At 45.8% G+C, this 24,390-nt stretch overlaps 1 protein-coding gene across 1 annotated transcript; it reads right to left on the bottom strand.

The window, feature by feature from the left end:
- Positions 1 to 2,860: 2,860 nt before the first annotated feature.
- Positions 2,861 to 23,914, bottom strand: mybphb (myosin binding protein Hb). Its single transcript, XM_031567781.2, has 13 exons — positions 23,646 to 23,914; positions 19,374 to 19,436; positions 18,884 to 19,018; positions 16,419 to 16,586; positions 10,705 to 10,793; positions 10,110 to 10,305; positions 9,753 to 9,892; positions 8,462 to 8,621; positions 7,525 to 7,661; positions 6,660 to 6,849; positions 5,683 to 5,742; positions 3,692 to 3,726; positions 2,861 to 3,426 (listed from the first exon to the last, which is right to left on the bottom strand). The coding sequence occupies exons 1-11, from the start codon at positions 23,860 to 23,862 to the stop codon at positions 5,705 to 5,707; spliced, it is 1,533 nt and encodes a 510-aa protein (XP_031423641.1). The 5' UTR covers positions 23,863 to 23,914; the 3' UTR covers positions 2,861 to 3,426; positions 3,692 to 3,726; positions 5,683 to 5,704.
- Positions 23,915 to 24,390: the final 476 nt, after the last annotated feature.

Raw genomic sequence — 24,390 nt, 5'->3', positions numbered from 1 at the left:
GAGGAGACTGATCAGTATCAGGACAACAGCCCTGAGGATGAGCTATCAGGCTGAGTGCAACAATGACAACACACACACACACACACAGAAACACACACACACACAGACACACACACAGACACACACACACACACACACACACACACAGACACAGACACAGACACAGACACACACACACACACACACACACACACACAAAAGCACACACACAAAAGCACACACACACACACACACACACACGCAGACACACAGACACACAGACACACAGACACACAGACACACAGACACACACACACACACACACACACACACACACACTCCTAAACTGGCCGCATCTCAGTAAATATGATGTCTGACTCCACACCCAGACTCTCCTTGACTGCAGAGAGAGGAGCTGGGCTGTGGGAGCTGCTCAGAGTGCTCCTCTTGTTAAAATTCTTCAAGTCATCTCCTGAGACTGCCCCCCCCCCCATCCGTCAGGAGAACCGGGCCGACGGGCCGGACTAATTAGCGAGAGTGCTGCTCCTTGAGAGCTTGGCTTCCATAAATCACCACACACACACACACACACACACACACACACACACACACACACACACACACACACACACACACACAAAAGCACACACACACGCACACACACACACACACACAGACACACAGACACAAAGACACACAGACACACACACACACGCACAGACACACGCACACACACACACACACACACACACACAACACACATAAACACATGCATGCTGCAGTCCACTGAAACATGGCAGAACCAAGCCCCGAGCGGGCCAGCAGAAGTCGAGGCCCGGTGGAGCCAGACAGCAGGTCAACAACCACAAGAACAGTTTCCAATAGAAGATGACAACTGTAGAGTTCTGCTCAGACCAGGTCAGTTGGTGTTGCTGAGGGTTTCTATACTTACTCCCTTTAACAGTAACCTTTCGCCTGAGGCTATGGACACACACCCTCACACAAATACACCCTCACACAAACACACACACACCATCACACAAACAGACATACACAAGCACCATACATATGAACAAACACACACACACATACACACTCAAAGAAACACACACACACACACACACATGGGCCGAAACACACATACACACACATGTACACACACACACACACAAGCCCTCTGTTTCTCTGTCTGTCCGTCCCTCAAAGTAAAGGTCACTCCTTCCTGTCTGAATATCCACGTCCGCTGGAGTCTCCATCCCCTAAGCTCGGCTTGGCATTTCCCACAACCCCCTCTGCTCTCTTTCCCACTGATGCAGGCGACCTCTGCCCTCTGCACCCCCACGCCCACGGTCTCAGGGCTATCGGGGCCTCAGTGGAAATCCTCTGACATGCAGAGGTGGGGTTGGTCAGTTGGCCTGTGGGTTTGTGCTGTTAACGCTGGGGGCTTTAGCCCCGGATGCCCCTGGATGCCCCTGGATGCCTCCTAACGCCGCCCATGCCTGTTAGCCATTCTGCTCTCATCACTACCTGAGCACCACCTATTAGCCATGCTGCTCTCATCACTACCTGAACACCACCTGTCTGCATCACAGGAGGCTTCATTCACCCACCTGATCTCTCGAGCCCTAAACACTAACATAAGCATCACTGGTGCCCATATGAGTCTGTGTGGTGTATGGATACAAACTCCACTGTGTGACTTGTGTGACTGTGGGTTATTGTCATTCTGGCTGGATGAAAGGCTGTCATACCCCACCCCCCCCCCCCCCCCCAACCTCTCCTCCTCCACTTCAATCTCTGTGATTACATTAGCATATCGCCATCAATCCTGCCTTCAGTTCTTCTGGGAACCAGCAGGGGGCAGTGTTGCTACAACATGTCCCAATAAACCTGAAATTCCTAAAATGCACAGCAGGGGGCGCTCTTGATGCACACTGCAGTGTTTCTGCCTACAAGAACGGATTCCAAGTAGGTCCAATTGCGCTGACTGTAGTCTCTGTTTAGAAGAGTAGTACCTACCAGTGCTGACCAATCAGCTCTGCTGTCCTGAAAAATGCCCAGAAGCTTTCTTTATATTATGGTTGTGCTGCCACCCTCTGTTTAGAATAAGAACTACAGGGCAGTGAGTTCCCCCCGCCTCTGATGCCAAGTGAATGAAGATCTAATCCTGACTTAATATTAACACATGTATGGCCACACTTTGACAGCATTACTATTCCACCACCCTATGTAGCCACAGTGTAGTGTGATCTGTGTTTGGATTAGAGGGCAGCTGGGTTCATGCTATACAGTAAATCACCTTGATCCATGTGGGATAAAGAGCTGTGGCTTTTGCCCGAGGCCCCCTAAGTACTAGCTTAAAGACTTCTGCACTAGTGCTGCTGCTAGACTTCTGCCCGTCCACCTACGCTGTTGAGTCCTCCGGTAGTAGCAGGACCATGGAGTGGGTGAGGAACTCAACAGTGATGGTTTCCCAGGGATTGCGTGAGGTTTGGTGTGAGTGCGAGTAATGCCTCTCCATATCTGTCGTCATGACGAGCATGTGTCACTATGCCTGGCTCTCCTGGAAGGCGTGCTCGTGACACGAGAGCATGGCGACAAAGAGTTCCCAGCATTCTACTGGCCGAGTGCGTTGCCTCGGTGTGTGTGTCCGTGGGCCAGGGCGCAGGAATTTCGGAGTGTGTGTGACCTCCCTTACACCCTGCCTTTAATAGCGTCTCTAACGTCTCCTTAATGACGCACTAACACACACGCACACACACACACACACACACACACACACACACACACACACACACACACACACACACACACACACACACACACACACACACACACACACACACAGGGGCATCACAGAAATGACAGGGACACAAAAAACTTGAGCACTTCTTACCCGGCCTTCCAGCCAGCATTGAATTTAATCAAGTTGATAACTTATTCTATAGTTCTCTTTCCAAGCCAAACATAATAAACAAACAAAAATAAAGATACACTAGGGTTAAAACCTTTAATAATTACATTAACAAACATTCACAAGTTGACTTTGCCCGCCCCCCCTTCCCCCCCCCCCAAGCTTTCAAATAATAATCCCAGGAGCAGCGAGAGGACAAAAGAGTCCTGAGTTATGAGCTGGAGGACACAGCAATGGAGGCCAAATAAACAGAAGCAAATAGACAAATAGAAATCGAATAGGGTGCTGTTCCTTTGTGTCCACCGTCTGTGTGTGTGGGACAGGAGGCTACTACCTATGAGTCAAGGCATTTTGGAGAGGGATATAGGCTCCTTTAGCGCGCTTTTCGTTATCCCTGAAAAAAAGGGCTGCAAGATTTCCTGATGTTCCTGATCACCAGACGCTCACACACAGACACACACACACACATGCCTTCTGCTTGATCCATATAGGAATATGTACATGTTGTTTCACCGTCAGACACTTTCAAAATCCTGGGAGAAGAGAAGGAAAGAGAAGAGAAGAGAGATGGACGTAAATCGGAAAGAATGCGTACACACACCAAACACTTAACACACACGAAGTTACTGACACACAGTCAAGCATTACATACATACATAAACATACACACAGAGTACACACACACACACACACACACACACACACACACACACCTTCACATAAACACGCACAGACTGACAGTCTTGCAGGAGCACACAGAGGTAGGGGGGTAGGGGGGTAGCGGGGAGCAAGCCTCACCTTTCTTGAAATCCGTGATCCTGCTGCTCCTAAATCTGGAGTGAGCATATGTAGAGAGGGGGGGGGGGGGGGGGGGGGGGCGAAAGGGGGAACAGGTGTCAATGCTCAAGGCTCCAGAAATATTTTTAACAACCGCCACTGGAAACTACAGGATGCCTCAGAGGTCACACACACACTTTAGTTACCTCACATCAACAACACACTACAGGTACCTCACAACAACACACTACAGGTACCTCACAGCAACACACTATAGGTACCTCACAGCAACACACTATAGTTACCTCACAGCAACACACTACAGGTACCTCACAACAACACACTACAGGTACCTCACAACAACACACTACAGGTACCTCACATCAACACACTCTAGTTACCTCACATCAACACACTACAGGTACCTCACATCAACACACTACAGGTACCTCACATCAACACACTACAGGTACCTCACATCAACACACTACAGGTACCTCACAACAACACACTACAGGTACCTCACATCAACACACTATAGTTACCTCACAGTGACACACTATAGGTACCTCACAGTGACTCAACATCAGTTTTGCTTTGAAAACCACTGATGCCTCTAACAAATGAAGCTGTGAGCTTGTGTGTGTGTGTGTGTGTGAGTATATTTGTATGTTTGTGTGTGTTTGTGTATATGAGTATGTGTGAGTATGTGTGTGTGTGTGTGTGTGTGTGTGTGTGTGTGTTTGCAAAGGTTTAATGCAGTGCATGGCTGTTAAGGGGTGGGGGGTGGTTAGTGGGTGTGTGTGTGTGGGGGGTGGGTAGTGGGTGGGTGTGTGTGTGTGTGGGGGGGGGGGGTGGGTAGTGTGTGTTTGTGTTTTGGGGGTGGGGTGGGTAGTGGGTGTGTGTGTGGGGGGTGGGGTAAACTGGTGCTGAGTAAAGGAAATGTGATGTAGCGCGTAGCGAAGCGGTGGGAGCCCTTATGGAGGCAACGGCGCTTTAATTTATGGGCTCTACCATCTGGAGCCTTCCAGCGGGGGCCACCAGCGCCAAGTTTAGTGCCCCCCATGTATGGTCTGCCCTAGGGGAAGACAGATGGTCCCAGGACCCAAATAGCCAAAAAGGGACTCTGCCCTCTATGGCCTGTTTTTGGAAGCAGCCTGTGTGTGTGTGTGTGTGTGTGTGTGTGTGTGTGTGTGTGTGTGTGTGTGTGTGTGCGTGTGTGTGTGTGCAGATGTACCGCTTCTAATCACGCTCACTCTGCCCTCTATGGCCTGTTTTTGGAAGCAGCCTGTGTGTGTGTGTGGGTGTGTGTGTGTGTGTGTGTGTGCAGATGTACCGCTTCTAATCACACTCACTCATGAACAATGAATTACATGCTAACAGTTTCCAGTGGGAGGATGTTTTTGAGCTCTGTGTTTTTTTTTTTTTTAAGAGAAATACTGATGAGAATATGGGAGATTCAGGGCAAATGGAATTAGATACACACACTCACTCCCAGGCTGAGCTAAAGGAGGCACATGGCCTCACTGGGAGCCGTGCTCATAATACATCTTGGCTCGAGACCTCAGAAGAAGGTTGCTCATCTCTGACATGGAGCTGCTGGAAGAACCAGCTTGGCTCCCTGTGGTGGGCTCAGAGCATTACCTGCATGCTGAAGGATGGGTGCTTATGTGTGTGTGTGTGTGTGTGTGTGTGTGTGTGTGTGTGTGTGTGTGTGTGTGTGTGTGTGTGTGTGTGTGTGTGTGCAGATGTACCGGTTCTAATCACGCTCACTCTACCCTCTATGGCCTTTTTGGAAGCAGCCTGTGTGTGTGTGTGTGTGTGTGTGTGTGTGTGTGAGTGTGTGAGTGTGTGTGTGTGTGTGTGTGAGTGTGTGTGTGTGTGTGTGTGTGTGTGTGTGCGTGTGCATGTGTGTGCGCGCGCGCGTGTGTGTGTGTGTGTGTCCGTGTGGTGTGTGTGTGTGTGTGTGTGTGTGTGTGTGTGTGCTCCCTGCGGTTGGCTCAGAGCATTACCTGCATGCCAGAGGGTGGGTGCTTATTCCTCCTCCTTTGGTTCGTCGCCGGTAATAATTTCTATGAGAGAGCATAAATATGTTGGTCAGATGAATGCACTGTTCTCACAGCATAGACACACACACACACATACACACACACACACACACACACACACACACACATATATATATACACTCACAAACAAACAACTTTGCACACACACACACACACACACACACACACACACATAATCACACACACATATATACTCACAACAAACAACTGTACACACACACACACACACACATAATCACACACATAATCACACACACATATATACTCACAAACAAACAACTGTACACAAACACACACACACACACACACACACACACACACACACACACACAACAGTGCCGTAGCAGACCGGTATCACTGGCCACATTATTCCATCTGCTGTGGAGAAGTCTGGGCATCGTTAGCTAATTACGTGGTAACGAAGTTCAGACAGACGCTGAGAGCTCTGCTGACAGGACCTCTGACTGTGATTATGACGATGTTGCTTCCATGTGCACCGCTCACAGCTCATAAACAGAAGAAGCTCCATAAACCTGACAGAGGAGACCCTGGCCTCACACCACAGCCAAGCTGTCAGTCTAATATCAAGCCATGTTGGCCAAGTGTTTACTGAATGGCATTGGATGCAAACCTCCACTGGCACTCTACAGGCCAGGAGCGCTAGAAGTAATCGGCATGTAAATACACAATGGGCCCGGATGCCTGGAGCGCTAGAAGTCATCGGCATGTAATAACACAATGGGCCCTCACAGAGACTTTCCAGTGGAGCCAAGAGTCCCCTTATAGGGCTGGAGGGACAGGTGGCCCAACAACAGGCTGCAGAGGAAACAGGCAGTGTGGGCCCTTTTCATGTCCGTCTCTGTGTGTGGGTGTGTGTGTGTGTGTGTGTGTGTGTGTGTCCACCTGTGCGGGTGACCTACGTTGGATGGTCAGCTTGCAAGAGATCACGGCCTCTCCGTGGGCGTTCTTGGCCTTGCAGGCGTACACTCCGCCATCCCAGTTGCCGGGCCTGCGGATCTCCAGAGAGACGATCCCCTGGTTGTTCAGCTGACGGTACTTGGGGTTGTCATGAAATAAGATCATCTGGTTCTTCGTCCAGATAATTTGGGGCTGCACAGAGAAAACATTGAACACTTCATCTAAGCAGTCTATTACGTTACACTCAAGATGGCCGAGAAGGTCTCCCTGCTGTCGGCCGCTTGGGCCCGCCACTCGTACAGGTTCTAGCGGGTTCCTGACCTCTACGACCGGCCAAAGCCGGAGCAAACAGGGACTCAGATCTATCTGCCCACTTCTTCCACTCTTTACCTCTCTCGCCCAGGGGTAGGGGGGCGGGGGAGTAAGGGTCTCATCTATTCTTCACTACAGGAGCAGCTGATGAACTCTGAACTCTGAACTCTGTACTTGTGGAGGTCAAACCAAGACTTCCCCTTCTGGCATTCTGTCTAATATAGCTGTCTGTTTTCAAAAGCGTTTAACCAGCAAATATTTCCTGTTCACTTTGTCTAATTGATTGTTTCTAAGAATGCTTGTCTTGTGTATGACTCTGAATTCAATGCAGTACATAAATTAATGCACAAAGTGATAAAAAACATTCAAAAAATAAAAACACTCAAGCAAATAGATCGATAAATAAATAGATAGAGAGGTGAAATATATAGAGCTTCCACACAGAGATCAGAATGAGATTATTTCGTTTTTTGGGATCGAGGCTCACTTTGGAATGGATCTGGCCCACACCTATGCCAGATTCCACCTCTGCGTACAGTTGGTTGCCATGCCTACCTTAGGGCATCCTCTGACGGAGGCCAGGAGCTTGGCGCCGTAGCCTATGGTAGTGCTGCGGTCGGACAGGGTGGTGGTGAACTTTGGAGGCTCGCTGTAGTCATGCTCCTTGTAGGTTGGAGCCTTGTATTCGATTGCTGCAGAGAGAGCAGAGTAGAGCAGTGTCATGGCGGCCGAAGTAGAGCTGGACAGGAGTGTACAAGCAAGCAGGTGACATGAACACAGGGGAGATTTAAATCACAGAAGCAAGCACGTACTGACCAGAAAAAACAAGAACCCAAAGAGTCCAACACATGGGATTCCAAATACAAATAATGACCGGGGATCAAAGAGCAAGGGACTACAGACACAGGGCAACTAAACAGGGCAACTAAACAGGGCAACTAAACAGGCCACTGGACGAAAACAAGGAGGGTGCAGGGGAACTCAAAGCAGACTATAATCAATAATCAGGCTAATTGACAATCAGATTAGGGGCGGAGACAGAGACAGGGGAACAACAGAAGCACATGGCTACAAGGATGTAAATACGAGCACATGGCTATGTGAATAAAACAAAAGTCCAGAAACACGGTTCAGACCGTGACACTGTGGCAAGCAGCTTGTGTGAGGTCACAGGCAGGACGAGTGTTCTCACAGAGACTGACTGGACTGGGACGGGGAACCCAAATCCACAGTGGGACAAGATCAAACCTCCGAGGAAGCTTGTTTTCAACAGTGTGGCAAAAGAGGGGACCGTTTACTTTCCATGTACATTCTATCCTTAAGATGTTATGAAAGAAGAATGATGAAAAAAAGACTTTCCAGTCTTTCCAGAACTTACTGGGCTTTTTCTTATTTTTTAAAACCTTTCCCGACTCGTTTGCCACCTGCTCCCCAGGTTCTCCCTGGAGACTCTGGGAGCTCTCGGAGTGCGAGCGCCGAACCAGAGCCTCACCTGTCTTCGTGATCACGGCGGAGTCCTCGCTGGTGATGGCCTCCTCGCTAATGCCACACTTGTTCTCGGAGTACACGCGGAACTTGTAGCTGTTGCCCATGATGAGGTCGGAGATGGTGGCATTCATCCTGTGGTAATGCTCAGCCACTGTGAACCAATCCTGCCAACATGGCACAAACACACACACACACCGATATTATTACAATATTTTACCTATAATATTGATATATGGCAACTCAAGACGTATGTGAAATGTAATCTAATCCTAGCTAGGCCCCTAGAGAGGTCATAGCATTCCTGTGGCTCAACTGGTACACTTACATTCCCTTCATCTTCATATATCTTGCAGACGCTTTTATCCAAAGTGACTTACAGTCGAGGAGCAACAATCGAGCCTCCGTAAGTTAAGGGACCTTTTGAAGTATGCGCTAAGAACTCATTCTAGATATTCTAAATATGTACATCTGTACTGTAAATGGCGCTGGATAAAAGCGCTAGCTCATAAATCAACTAATTGGCATGGCCTCGGGCAGCATCCGTTCCAAGCACAGCTGCAGTCTAAAAGCTCTCTGACACAATATGGGCACAAAGAGGACAACAGCATTGGCCACAACAACAGGCCCTGTCAACAGCGAGGTCGGCCCCTTCATCACGAACTGCAGCGCTGAGGGCACTGATTGAAGCCAAGGGCTGGCGCTGCTCACTAGGACCTGTGACCTACGACCTACACCCGCCTAACATTCCAACCACCAGCTGACTCTGGAGAGAATCTGACCCTGAGCTGGACCGCAGCCCCTCTAATCAGATCTAATAGGGACACTGATTCAGAATGCACACCATGAACTGGCATGGTGTACCCTTGATTAACGGCCTGTGAAGGTGTCTATTTCATTTTAACTTCATGACCTGAACTGAATTGCATAATAAGGGACAAAATAAGAGACGATTGGAAAACAGATCAGTACAACAACAGGTACAGGCAAAAGCAACTTACATTGGACATATTACTAGTGTTATTTACACACTAAGTTATGCACAGCAACTAACTATGTCCCATGGAGCACTAGTTCAAATTCACTACACAAGCCTTGGCGCCATGGTAACGTCAGCTGACGTCCCGACTGTCCACGAGGACACAGGTTCAAGTCCCGCCTGACGGAATTTCTCGGTTCAACTCCTCAAGCTCCCTCCCGCTCACTTCCTGTCCCAATCTGTGATGTCATACTCGACTCTCTCCTGTCCTAAAGCCATAGTTTCAAAGTTTCAACTGTCCATGTGTAAGTGCTCTCACCCCTGTCTTCTGGTCAGCCTTCTGGATGGTGTAGCCTGTGATGGTTGTGTTGCCATTATCCGCGGGTTCGGTCCATTCCAGGGCGACGTTGAAACCCCATGTATCTGCGATCTTAATGGTAGCGGGTGGGCCAGGCAGCTCTGTGGGACAGACAGAGTTTGGGCTCCCATTTAGTTGGGAATTAACCCTTGATTTCACACCTTCTTCTAGTATTTACAACATCTTCAGGGGTCTCATCAATAAGGTAACAAAACACAAATACAAAACATAAATAAATAAATAAATAAATACAAATGTTTAAAAACAGAAATACGTTTTAGGCCTTATGGAAGGAGGAGTTCTGTGCGGGTGTCTCACCACAGATCTGGAGAATGAAGGAGGACTTGTCCTCAAAGCTCTCCACCTTCACGGTCATCTCATAGGTGCCAGAGTCGTCCCTCTCCGACTGGCGGATGAAGAAGATGCTGTCCGTGCCAGAGTTACGAATCATCACCCTCTTACTTTCCAGAGGCTCGCCGTTCTTGGTCCAGGACACGCCTGGGCAAGGCTTGCCCTGTACAAGGGACACTGGCTGTCAGGAAAGTCTTAACCAGGAAACAGCCGATCTTAGAATGTTCCTAAGCTGAAGGAATCAGGGTTTGCTACTCTTGTAAATCAGCAAGCTGTACTAATAGCAACTTAGACGTAAGGAGGTAGGACAGTCTAGAGGTAATCACCCAAGATATGAACAAAAAGCCAAAAGAAAATGGATGAAATGTGTGTTTAGTACAGCTCTCAAAAGTAAACAGTAAAAATGACTGAAAGAACTTCACAACATTGTTACATGAGGCAATTATTACAATGCTCCTACCACAGTTAACTGAGAAGTTTTTGAGTCTGGAATTGTATTATGGTTGTCAGTGTTGTGGACATTTCAGAAGTGTGGGCGCGTGGTTGAGAGTGGCTCACGTACACTGAAGGGGATGACGATGTTGATCTTCTCTCCGACGTTCTTCACAAACCTCTGGCGCAGGAAACGGGGCAGGCGGACCTTGGGGCGTTCTGCAGGGACAAAGATTTGTCTCATCATCATCATCATCATCATCATCATCATCGGATGAAATCCAGCTCCAGCCTCGCCACAACTATCCCAGGAGATGGGCGTGGAACCAAACACACAACAAGTTCTGATTGGGTAAAAGGACGGGACGGGAACAGCCGCACACACAAGAGTGTGGGAGGAACTAGGTTCCTTTAAAAGAGACTGCCCAGCAATTCATACTCTGAGATCATCCATGGACCATCTTCTATTGTGGCTTAGAGACTGCAATACATTTCAGATCTACACATTCAGCCGAGTGATTGTGGAATTGCAAGGAAGTGGCTAGTTTTCGCCACAAACAAATGTCAAATCTATGAAGAGGCTTAGGGCACAAGTCCACCAACACAACCTGAAAATCGGGCTGCAAACCTGCAAACCTGCAACCTGAAAATCAGTCCCTTGATACTTCACAGATGGATAACAGATCTAATGCTAACGCCTGGAACATCGCCGATATACTAAGTATGCCGTGTAACAATGTTGATGAGATGAAGGTTTTGCATTACCCTTGTGTGCTGATGACACAATGACAGTTCAAATAGTGCCTTAATGTGCCTTAAGATGCCTTAAAGTGCCTTAAAGTGCCTTAACCCTCCTATTATCTTCAAATTTAGTAACATCTTTTATGCTTGGGGTCAATTTGACCCCAGCAATTTAAACCTCCAAAACATTATTATAATATTTTTTTTTTACCAGTGTTTATGTGTCAGGTACTTTAGGTTTGTTTGTTGACTACCTAAATAGCACTTTAAATAAAACAATACCCCCACCCACCCCCCTTATACATCCAGAATACATGATACGCGACTATGGAGAAATATGCAGATCACCATAAAAACTCACTGATTGACCTAAAATTGGAAAGACATATCCTTCTGGTGTTTTATGGCTTCATATTATTTCTAAGTACATATTGTTGTTATCTATAACATTTGGAATAAAAAACTATTTCTGTTATCAGGAATAGTAACAATGTGTGTTGATATTTCTTATATATTGTATACAATTAAAAGAGCCTGGGGTCAAATTGATCCCAAACAACACCTATGTGTACAATTGTGTACAGGACATATCATCATGTTAATTTTGTGTTTACCCAGTTGTCCCCATTAAATTAGGAAAAGTCATTTAATATGAAGTAAAAAAAAATATGTCAATCATTTATTTAGAGGCGTTAAACATTGAATGGGGTCAAATTGACCCCAAACATAATAGGAGGGTTAAGATGCTTTAAAGTGCCTTAAAGTGCCTTAAGATGCCTTAAAGGTTGAAGTGCTTTAAAGTGCCTTAAAATGTTAAGTTTCTGAATTTGCATAGAGGGCATTTGGGATTATTATCTAGCAATGAGAGAACAACCAAAACCGCTAAATCAAGTCAATAATATAGTAGTACACTGCAAACTCTGTTTCTGAGGGCATGCTGAAATGGACATAGATGCATAATCAAATGTATTTGAAAGTAACCATGACAACAGCATGACTAGCCCAGCGCCCCCAAACTTGTTAATAAGTTATCGTGTGAACACTCTATGCACTCACAGAAACCACGTCCATCAAGATAGCAGTAATTCCATCCTCAACCTAACAGGTTCTCAGCTTGACCTAAATATGGAAAATCACTGGGACCACCCAAGCGAAGCTAGCTCAAGCTAGCTCAAGTTGGGCTAGCACAAAGACAAAGCTGCTTTGGGGAATAGAGAACTTCAGCGATAATCAAGCATGAGACTTTTGTGGTATTTGAGGATTAAAGGGATGGTCTGTGAAGATTAAAATGATGATGACATAATTCACCTCTTTAAATGAGAGTTCTCTAATGCTTCAGCATTCCCTCCAGTCTGCCTGAGGGGAGCACACCTGCTGAGTATGGTATGGCCACACTAGAGCCTGAAATAGCCCCCCGTGTATTACACACACACACACACACGCACACACATACACACAAACACACACACACACACAATCTCTCTCACACACACACACACACACACACACACACACACACACACACACACACACACACACTCCACACACACACAATCTCTCTCACACACACACACATACACACACACACACACACACACACACACACACACAAACACACACACACACACACACACACCACCACTAATACCGCTGCCACCCACAGCATATGATGCAGAGCTTGGGTTACATTTCATGTGGGACTAGGCCTCATGTAAATATATCTCTAACCCCACACACACTAACATCAGCAGCTGGACAGTAAAATGAGAAGCGAGGGGAGAGTTTGGCTTCAGAGGGGTTCAGAGGGTGAAACACTGAATTATCACTTGACAAACTCTCAATGAGGGACTAATTACAATAATAAGCTCTTGAAAAACATATAACAAATGGTGTCTCTTTCATGGAAAGCTATTTCATTCAGCTATGTCAAACATCAATAATTATACTGCTCTAAAATTGCCCCAATGCCAACTAGGGAGCACTAACTTGACAACCAGTCTGAAAGAAACTCAATATCCACTGATTTACAGTTGGATTCAGATGTGTGGTAATTACAATAACAGACCTCCTCAAGAACCATCAGAAAAACTGAGTGACTTTAACACTTCCAGCCCCGAGGCTTTTTTTTGACTATGTTAGGTAGTCTGCCATGCCTGATATTTTTGTATATTTCACCTAACTAAAAACCATGAGGCAAAAGTGGCATTTATGATTATATTCTAGAACACCTCAGCAATAATAAAATGAGAGTAAAAGGAATGTAGTAAAAAACGTTTTTTATTAAAATGAAATCTAAAGACACTAAAATTAAATCTAGTTTTAGAGGTGCTCAGACTTTGTAAAAAAACACATTGTTAATATTTTGGAAGTTTTCTTTTTTACTCTGAGCCCTGTAAACATAGGTGTTTGATAAACTCACCTATGTGGAGCATTCAGAAAGTGTGTGTGGTTTCAATACTAATTTTAAGTAATATACAATGTAACACTTTTCTTCACTTAGACCACTATGCATATTGATGAGAAAGGTGTGAACATTCTGGGACACCTCGGTCAAGAACAATGGCCATGACGTAATGGCACTGGAATGTCTTTGTTCCTACAGGTTTACTTGACACATCATGAGCCAATAGTGATCACTGAATTACCATCTCCTTATCATATGAATAGTTGTCATTTGCTAATGGGAGGGTCGAAACCTCACTCAGAGGCTGAAATTTGCAAGGGATTCGTAATATTGTCCTTACAAAGTGATTATTTATATTTTAGTTTCAAACTTTACATATTTTAAAAGAAAAGGGTTCAAGGTTGCTGTGGGTGTTAGTTTTATGTTTCTAGGACAAAAACTCGCAGAGATTTTTAAATATATTAATCAAAATACCAAAAAGTTCCCCACGGGGCACCTTGGGGCTTGAAGAGTTAAGAGCTTTAGGTTCATGAGGAGTCGAACCCCCTAGAAGTGATTCCTCACCAAAGGAATACTTCTTCAGAGGTTGGTAGGTAGAACCTTTTTTAGAGGGTGGTAAGTAGAACCTTTTTCAGAGGATGGACAGTAGAACCCTTTTCAGAGGGTGGTAAGCAGAACCGTTTTCAGATGGTGGTTAGCAGAACCTTTTTCAGAGCCAAAGAACACAAAGGATTCCCTGGTCCCTAAGGGTGCCTGGGCAGGGCCTAACGCCGCGTTCAGGCCGGGTCTGTGCCACGCCAGGAGCCAGACCTGTTCAGAACTCTGCCGCTATGTGGGTGACCTGGCATGACTCCACGTGTAGGCGAGGGCCGCTGGGTGCACAGACGAAGAGCCTTGCAGAATCCGTGGCATGTGTGTGTGTGTGTGTGTGTGTGTGTGTGTGTGTGTGTGTGTGTGTGTGTGTGTGTGCATGTTTTTAGACAAACAGAGCGGCCCAGGCAGGCACAGGAGCCTCAGGGGGAAACCCAAGATGCCTACACCCCCTCGGCCACCCCCCACCCTGTGCGAACACACAGGAATGTCCCCCCCATCCACCCCCACCCCCGGCCATTCACACTTGTCACCATCACTCGCTGGGAGGACAGCTTGACACCAGTCCAGCACTGGATTCTGCCAATGCCTCAGAGGCCATGCTGAACGTCCGCCGCATAATCCGTGTTAATCGAAGGTGCTTCGCAGCAATTCTGCAAGGATTTGTGCAGCAGACTGCTGTTCTTTCACCAGGAAATAATTCATAAGATGCCTCCATGCACGTAGAGTCACAAGGTTCCTGATACAGCATGAAGCTGGAGACGTATCCCACGGCACCGCCCACCGTCCAATTTAGTCGATCGAACTCAAGTTACACTCCTATCCACTTGAACTTTCCATCGCGTCTCGCAATTCTTTCTTTAGATCCTCATTGACGTCAAGATGTGAAACACAGTGCATGAATTAACGTGGCATTTGTGTAATAACCGGCAACGAAATCCTCTGAGCTCCACTGTAATATTGATCACCTGATTACAGGTTCTGCGATTTGTTTTAAAGCTAACGACTAGTGTTGAAGTACATCTTGAAGACAGAGATTTGCAGAGGTTAACCCTCTCTTTGCCAGAAATGTTTGGAACTTCTGACAGATGTCGCTACTGTCAAATTTCATTAAGTGTGATGTCATGCTCTAATCGAGTGTAGTTCTGGCATTGTCATATACGGCTGCAGTTTTATGACAGCATATTTAAGTGTAAACAACATCACCAAATTCATATTGAAAAATTCACATTCGCAATTCTTTTTCTGTTTCTTGAACGTTAAAAATGTGCTTTTTACTGTGTCATCCAATATTATCCACGCAATACATCTTAACAACATGATCTCTCCTGGTCCTGTTTGAACATGGCAGTCAGACATTCAAACATTTGGCCGCCGCAGGGCCCGTTCTGATGAGGACCTACGCGCTTGAAAGGGAACACCTTGCTAGGACTGAAGGTCGGGCCAGCCGGGTGTCAGGTAGATTTATCTGTTTGCCAGCTCGGCAGAGGCAGTAGTGAAGGAGAAGCTCGGCCTGTGGGCTCCTCTCCTCTCCTCTCATGGACCCACAGTGGGGGCCACCTCCCCCTGCCCCCGGGGGAAGACAGACTGGGACCTAGGACATCTGAGGGCTGGGGACATCTGAGACGGCCATGGCAGCCTATGATCTTTCAAAGTGGGGGCTATTTCTACAGTAGGCATCAATTACAGGGGAAGTTGTGTACAGACCCGTGTGAGCAGGATGCAATGTACAAGAGGTGTGTGTGAGTGTGTGTGTGTGTGTGTGTGTGTGTGTGTGTGTGTGTGTGTGTGTGTGTGTGTGTGTGTGTGTTTGTGTGTGTTTTTGAACAGGATGCAATGTACAAGAAGCACTGTAGTGCGCACAGGTGTTCAGGATGCGGTGTACAAGAAGTGTGTGTGTGTGTGTGTGTGTGTGTGTTTGTGAGCAGGATGCGATGTACAAGAGGCACTGTAGTGCGCACAGGTTGTATCAGGAAAATGCGGTCAGGGAAAGAGGTCAGGGTTGCCAGGGTTACCGGTGACTGGTAGTGGACTATTAGTCAGTTCTTAGGTCTACTGACCGTGAGTGCGAGCGTGAGTGTGACTGTGATGCTAACGTCATGACTTACCACCAACTTCCTTGACTCGGACAGAGTCGGGATGCATAGCGGGAACGCTACGGCCACCGGGGTTCATGGCGACAACGCGGACGTTCACGTAGGAACCGGTGGTCTGGTTCTTGATGACATAACGGCAGGAGATGGTGAGGTCCTCGTTTACGGCCTTCCAGTCATCGGCTGTGGGGGTGGGGGAAGGGGGACATAAGTTTAGCAGAATGCCTGGACTTTCACGCCCACAAAGCCCAACACCAAAGCTGGGGATGAGTGCCAAAGTTAGGTCTCTTTGCATTTTCAGTCCAAAATGTGTTCAGCACATCACAGTACCATTACCACTCAGCATGCAAATATTTTGTATTACTATTAATAAGATGATATTGTAGTAATCTATGACTTTCAGCAGTCAATGACAAAAAGGAGAATTTAAAAATAAACTTTGATTAAAGCAGGGCTTCCCTATCTCGTACTAGAGTATAATTGCAGTGCATATTTGTCATCTCCCTCCCCACCTGATTACTCTTAGTGTACCTGTAGCTAAATTGGTAAAGTAATAATAATAATAATAATAATAATAATAATAATAATAATAATACCATCATGGTGCTGGGTTCACTGCCCAGGCAGCAGAAAAAATACATATATATATATTAGTGCTGTCAGTTTAACGCGTTATTAACGGCGTTAACGCAAACCCATTTTAACGCTGTTCATTCTTTTATCGCGAGATTAACGCGATTTTTATTTATTTATTTTTTAATTTTATTTAGGATTAACATTCTTTTTGGCCTCGCAAACTGTGTAGTAGGCTAACGTTACGGTTTGAGTGAATGGTGAGCACGATACGACGAATGGATGATAAAAAGCTTCTGAATGGAAAGTTTCCTAAAAGTTGTGTTGTGCAAAAGAAGCACTGTTGTCTGAAAATGTCAACAGGCAGCTGGCACTTTATAATTAAATTTTGTACTGCCCTGTTTGGCAATGTTGGTTTTCAATAAAATAAAACATTTGCATAAAGCAAGCCAATCCACTTTTCCATGTTGATAAGGGCATTCAAATAAAAATAAAATGATGGAAAAAATAAATAAACGAAGGGACATTTAGAATAGATAAAAATTTGCGATTAATCACGATTAATTTTGAGTTAACTATGACATAAATGCGATTAATCGCGATAAAATATTTTAATCGTTTGACAGCACTAATATATATATCTTATAGTATTGTACATATATACACTTTTGTATATATATATATATATATATATATATATATATATATACAAAAGTGTATATATGTACAATACTATAAGATGCTTCAGATAAAAGCATCTACGAAATTACTAAAAGTAAATGTTTTTTCTTTATGATTTTTTTTGCTACATGTTTTTGCTTAATTTGCTTGTAATGGCTACATTTTAAATCATATTATATCTGGTTATAGAGCCTATGGTTCAGTTCAGCTCATGTTGTTAATCAAGAGAAGAACTGGTTAAAAATAAGGTGTGGCAGGACAGGCATAGAATGAAATATGGAGTATAGGATTTCCTTATGGGCAAAGGACGGAAAACAAACTGCATTAGGTCTGCACTGCACGGCTGACTGAGTGACTATCTAAAGTCCTTCCATGTACTCGTACTGACTGACGCAGAGTTAATTAAGTTACTCGAGAGAAGCATATGTTTATATGGCATTTCTCCTTGGCCCAGAGAAAACGTCAGCACACTAGTCCACACTTAAACGGAGGCAGAGGCTAAAATCCCTGTCACCTTATAGGGACATAAATAGGTAGAGGATAAATCTCCTGGTGACGCCTGGGGAACAGCTGCAACGGATAGGCTTGACCAGTCAATAAAAGCATAATTTACAATTCCCTGTGTTTAAATTAGGGAGCTACGCTGGTATCGTGTGGCGGTATTTAAAGATGAGGATATCATTAGAACCAGGGGCAAGGACCTCTCCATGTTAAATGCACTGGGGCTGGCAGTGCCTGGGGCTGTGCATACCCTGAATTTAAATCACGCAGACTAAAACCAACTTTATGATCTATCAGGCTATGGTGAAATCTGTCACTTTGTTAAGTAGCTGTTGAGCTCCCTCTGTGCCGTTAGCCGTAACCGGTGAGAAGGTGCTTTTGGTGAATTTCATTCAGTGACTGAGCACTCCTGATCTTAGAAGACGATGCCCTGCTTTTATATCTCTTTAGAAGGAGCTCAACTCTAAACACTTTTGTAACTTGAACATGTCTGCAATGTTCAATATCATTTAAACGCGTGAAGGTCTAACAAGACGGTTCCCTTTCACTGTAGCTCTTTAGAAGAGACTCCACTCTAAACACTATTGTGGCTTGAACATTTGTGCAAAGTTCAGTTAGATTAATATGCGTGAAGCTCTGACGAGATGGCTCCTTGCTGTTGCAGACTCAGACCCTTAAAACCCCTAGTGAGCTGTGCGTGTCTGGGCGGCAGAAACGGGACCTACTTCCTTCCGGGCATGTCTCCACAGTGTATCCATCCAGGCCAGAGTCTCCGATGGTGGCGGGAGGCCTCCAGCTGATGGTGATGGAGGTGTCACTGACGTCATCCACGCAGAGCTCCTGGGGCTCGCTCGTAGGCTCTGGCAGGGTTTTACAAAAGCCAACACACTTTTACCAAACGTACGATGAAAGTGATACATGTAATGAAAAAACAGGTCTTGTGCATCTTCATTAGCAAATAAAACAAACAAAAAAAAAACATATTACCCTGGTACTCTACACATATGTCAAAAACAATCAACACATTGTACACACTATAAACCAATAAGCATAGTGTGGATTGCAATAGCTGTTGAGTTAATGAGGTCAGAAGATTGGTCCAGTCGTAACAAACTACTGTATGTCTGTGTGCAGGTACGGACACACAGACCAACAGACACATATGTGTGTGTGTGTGTGGTTGTGGAGGAGCAGGCTGCCAACGGCATGTGTTACCTGGGGGAGGGGGTGGTGTGGGAGCCTTGATTTCCTCTACAGGTGGCTCTTCAGCAGGGGCACCTAGTGTTCAAGAAGCAGGCAGATGGTAATAGTTAGCGGAGGTAGACGCAGCATTGCTCTGGAGTCTTTGTCTGTATATGTCTAAAACACACCCATCTCTATGTAACTGTAGCCAGTGGGTACAGTGCCGTGCACTGAATACACCTCACTCCCGGACATCCTTTGAAAAGGACTAGTAACATGGGTTTTAGTCTCCATGTTTGCTCCATGGGTCTGCCTCCCATGCCCAACGTTGCGAGTTCGAGTCCAGCGTGGTACTGTGCTTGCCCGCACAACACAGGCTACACTCGTGCCGTGACCCAGATGGGAGTGAGGCCTTGGGGGATGGGTGTACCGCTAGCCAGCAGGTGCTGTGAGTAAACCTCACTCCCTGACACCTTTAGAGACCCAGGGATGTTGGCCTCCTTGCTAACACGCCCACCTCCCACGCCCAAGGTTGAAAGTTTGAGTCCAGTCAGTGCAGGACTGTGTTTGTTTACACAACGCTGGTTACATCTAGCTAGTCTGTCTATTTTGAAGAAACTATTCTTGAAAAGTCCATGAAAACAGAACCAGAAATGCTGACTAAGTAGACTGACTACCATATAGTGAAAACTTGAAATAGACCAGACTAAACTGACAATAAAAAGGCAATATGATTCAGATTTGCAAAAGGTGCAGCTCAAAAGCAGAAGCTTAGCCATAAACTAGTCTAGATATCCACTACTGTGAGCTTCTGATTATGATGGATTACCATCTGCGGGGGCCTCTCCTTCAGCAGGGGCGGGAGCAGCAGCGTCTTCAGCAGGGGCGGCTGCAGCTGGTGTTAAAATGATAGATGTTTGTTATTAGCAGAGGCCAATGTCTGAGTTAGTGGCTGAAAGTTGATCATGGGTGATCGTGGCTGTTGACTATCCCTTGAAATGAAATTAGTACAATTATTAGTGTTAACATGAATCCGAATTGATCCGGAGAATAAGTGAGGGAGCGCAAATGGGAGCCAGGTGAGGTGCGCTGTGGTCATTACCGTCAGCGGGGGCTTCTGCTGCAGGCGCAGCGTCAGCAGCGGGTTCCTCAGCAGCAGCGGCTGGGGCAGCAGCTACCGTTAGATGTTAACAACAGCGGTGGTTAATAACAAAGTTCTGGTTGGTTATTTCTGCTTTGCTTTGCTACTTGTTAATGCAGAAATTCTGGCTACCAGAGAAAAGCAAAACATTTAGGCTGTAACCATAAAGTAATCTTGCCAAAACTGTTGGCTGTATGGCTATATGCCTCAGCAAAGTCTTCGGTGTTGACAGATCATTTTAGTGGTGTCTGCGATTTTAACGAAAGATGTACTAATTTGGTCCAATAGGCTACATGCCAAGCAATAGTGTCTGCCAAACTTGATTTAGCAGGGAATCCACCAGCGTTGTGGGAATAGTTTGCCATTTGAGAATCAGATTTAGTCAATAATCAAGCATAGTTCCAGCAAACACCGGTGACTTTGCTGTTGGTTTTGAAACAGAATTGGACGATCACACTTTATGAGAAACTGATCCAAGTTTACCCTCCGCAGGTGCCTCGCCTTCTGCAGCGGCGGGCGCAGCAGCGTCTTCGGCAGCAGGAGCAGCTGGTGTTAAACGTTTGGCGTTAGCGACACACATTGCAGAATATCTAGATCTAGATATGGTGTCATACAATCAAGAGCTAGAGAGGAGCAGGGATGTTAAATATGGTGAGTGGCTAAAGTATTACATCAAGCGTGCTGCTATTGTTATTTCCTTCTGAGATTTAAAAAAATACAATTGTTGTACAATTGTACAATTCTACATACAATTAACGACATAATTGTTGTAGCGATAGCAAAAGTAGTGAGTAGCCCAATTGTTGTAGTATTTCAATGAGGCTTCTGTGTTACCCTCGGTCTCAGCCGGTGCATCAGCAGGCGCTTCAGGGGCCGGTGCAGGAGCAGCGTCCTCGGCTGCAGGAGCGGCTAGTGTTAAAGGTTAACAGGGTTATGCTTAAGCAGCAGGTAAAGCAAGCCACGAATTACAGCTGCAAAATAAATAATCATGAGTAAGCCTACACCAGAAGATCTGAAAGTGTTAGAAATGGTAAGTGGTTGTGATAAAATACGTTATTTACTCTTGCACATTTGTACTAAGCAACAGGCTAGGGGCATCATAAGCGGTGAATGGTGTTGAATGTCACTTGAAACCTGTTGTAGTGACTTGGTTACCCTTCAATTGTGTTACACTACATCATTGTTGTAGCATTACAAACTGAATTGTTTGTAGTATGGCATTAGTGGTGAGTATTTTGTTTTACCCTCGGTCTCAGCCGGAGCGTCTGCAGGTGCTTCAGGTGCAGGGGCGGCATCCTCGGCTGCAGGAGCGGCTAGTGTTAAAGGTTAACAGGGTTATGCTTGAGCAGCAGGTAAAGCAAGCAGGGATTACAGCTGCAAAAACAATTATCATGAGTAGGCCTAAACAACAGTGAATAGGTTAAGACAGGGACCACACTGGGCGTGTTTGCAATTCAGAAGATCTGAAGAGTTAGAAATGGTAAGTGGTTGTGATGATATACTTTTACTACCCTTGCACATTTTTTACCAAGCAACAGCCTAGGAGCATCGTAAGCAGTGAATGGTGTTGTATGTCACTTGTAGCCTGTTGTATTGACTTGGTTACCCTTCGATGTTGTTACACTACAGAAGTGTCGCATGACAAACTGGAATAATGTGGTATGGCATTAGTGGTGAATATTTTGTTTTACCCTCGGTCTCAGCCGGAGCGTCTACAGCTGCTTCAGGTGCAGGAGCGGCATCCTCGGCTGCAGGAGCGGCTAGTGTTAGAGGTTAACAGGGTTATGCTTGAGCAGCAGGTAAAGCAAGCCAATGACTACAGCTGCAAAACAAATAATCATGAGTAGGCCTACACCAGAGTGAATAGGTTAAGACAGGGACCACACTGGGCGTGTTTGCAATTCAGGAGATCTGAAGAGTTAAAAAATGGTAAGTGGTTGTGATGATATACTTTTACTACACTCGCACATTTTTTACCAAGCAACAGCCTAGGAGCATCGTAAGCAGTGAATGGTGTTGTATGTCACTTGTAACCTGTTGTAACACTACAGAATTGTAGCGTGACAAACTGGAATGTTGTAGTATGGCATTAGTGGTGAGTATTTTGTTTTACCCTCGGGCTCAGCCGGAGCGTCTGCAGGCGCTTCAGGAGCGGGAGCAGGGACTTCCTCAGCGGCGGGCGCGGCTGGTGTTAGAGGTTAGACATAAGGGTTAGACCTGAACAGGCGAGGCAGCTTAGTGTTACAGCATCAGAAGATCTAATGTGGTGAACAGCATGGTGAAGAGATGGAACCAGAGAACGTGCTGGACATTTTTAACCGTCTGGCTCTCTAGGTGCGTCAGTACTCGCGTCAGCAGTAGATATTTGTTTGTACAGGTGCAAGCAACGTTAAAGCAGTAAACGATTGAGATCTGATTATCCCCAAAGCACATTATCATGTCTTAAACTTATTTTCAGAAGACCGGCCAATAACAGCTGTTTTATATATTAATGCCGGTAACATGCTCTAGGACAGGGCAAAGGAAACATTGTGTTTTAGGCACAGTGGAGATAATGCTGCAAAAGATCCCATTGCGTGAGATAGCAGTAAGCGCAGTGGACATTTTTTTTTTCTTTATTTTGAAAGGTTAAATGATAGAGCATGGATCGAATTAGTGCAGTGCAATGGCTCCATGCACAAAGCATTTGCTGTAAAAGTTTGCGCATATTCATGCAATATTCGGGGGAACCAAAAGTTCAAAAGTTTTGCGGTAGCACTTTACCGACAACGAACTTCATAGCTTGCGCAACGGTGCCAAGAAAGATTTCTCTATGCCTGAAAGACTATTGTGGTAGGTAGCTACGACAGCTGATACTACAGAAAATATATAATGGAGGTTAACTAGGAGAGCATTCCGTTAAAGTGGAATACTGTATGATACTCTCCCTCGCTTGCGTCTTTATTTAAGCGGGGAATGGGGGCGTATCCTGTGGAAGATCTTAATGATTAAAACGATATCATTGAACAAAATGTTTCGAGTCCATATACCATGCTGCGAATCATATACCGGCATGGATTGGATTATTCCATTTTTTTTCAGTCACTGAAAATTTGGCACCGTTCAGTAGTTATCTGGAAAAGGGCGTTGGATATCCCCTGGGATGCTACACCGAATACTACTACCTTCAGCTGGAGCCTCTCCTTCGGCTGGAGGTGCTCCTTCAGCTGGAGCCTCTCCTTCGGCTGGGGCAGCCTCCGCAGGGGGAGCCTCAGCTGGGGCCTCGACGGGCGCAGGCTCGGCGGGCGCAGGTTCAGGTGCTGGTGCTGGTTCTGGCTCTGGCGCTGCCTTTTCCTCCTTAGGCTTGGCCGCCTTCTTGATAGGGGCTGGCTTGGCTGGCATTTTGTCCGTTTTAGAAATCCCTCTCGTCTCAAAATCCGTTGACTGCGGCCACTTGAGGGGTGACAGGAGATTTAAAGGGCAGCGCTGTGGAGCCCATACACACGAACTCCACCCCTCGTAAGTATCAGGTATCCACTGCTAGGATAAGGCCACGGCACTAGGCGACATGACGACCCACAGGTCTGCAGTAATAGCACTGTGGCCAACCCGGTTGGAGTTTACAGTTCTGAAAACAAGTCTTTCAGTCCCATTTACAGTTCTGAAAACAAGTCTTTCACAACCTGGTTGTGATTAATAAATATAGATAGATAGATGAAGCAAACGCAACTCTGGATCACTCAGTGTACTTAAAGTGTACATCCAAGTCAGCAGAGAAACTCAGACTATTTGGGAATAGGCTACAATATTCGTTCACATTTTTGGTATGTATATGTAGGAAGGCTGATTGAGATCAGGCTGACTATATGACATACTGCAATAGGTGTTTAAACCTCTGTCAAAGCTTATGGATTACCTGATCTTCCATGG

The sequence above is a fragment of the Clupea harengus genome, chromosome 5 (assembly GCF_900700415.2).
Source record: "Clupea harengus chromosome 5, Ch_v2.0.2, whole genome shotgun sequence".
NCBI classification, from domain to species: Eukaryota; Metazoa; Chordata; class Actinopteri; order Clupeiformes; family Clupeidae; genus Clupea; species Clupea harengus.
Note: the sequence above shows the minus strand (reverse complement) of the source record. Positions and strands in the feature narration are given on the sequence as shown.

Coding starts and splice junctions, on each gene's coding strand:
- mybphb (XM_031567781.2), bottom strand. CDS start 23,862: ATGCCAGCCAAGCCAGCCCCTATCAAGAAGGCGGCCAAGCCTAAGGAG. Junction 19,437..23,645: donor AGGAGAGGCTCCAGCTGAAG/GTAGTAGTATTC, acceptor CTTGAACACTAG/GTGCCCCTGCTGAAGAGCCA. Junction 5,743..6,659: donor TTGCAAGCTGACCATCCAAC/GTAGGTCACCCG, acceptor GCTCTCTCATAG/AAATTATTACCGGCGACGAA.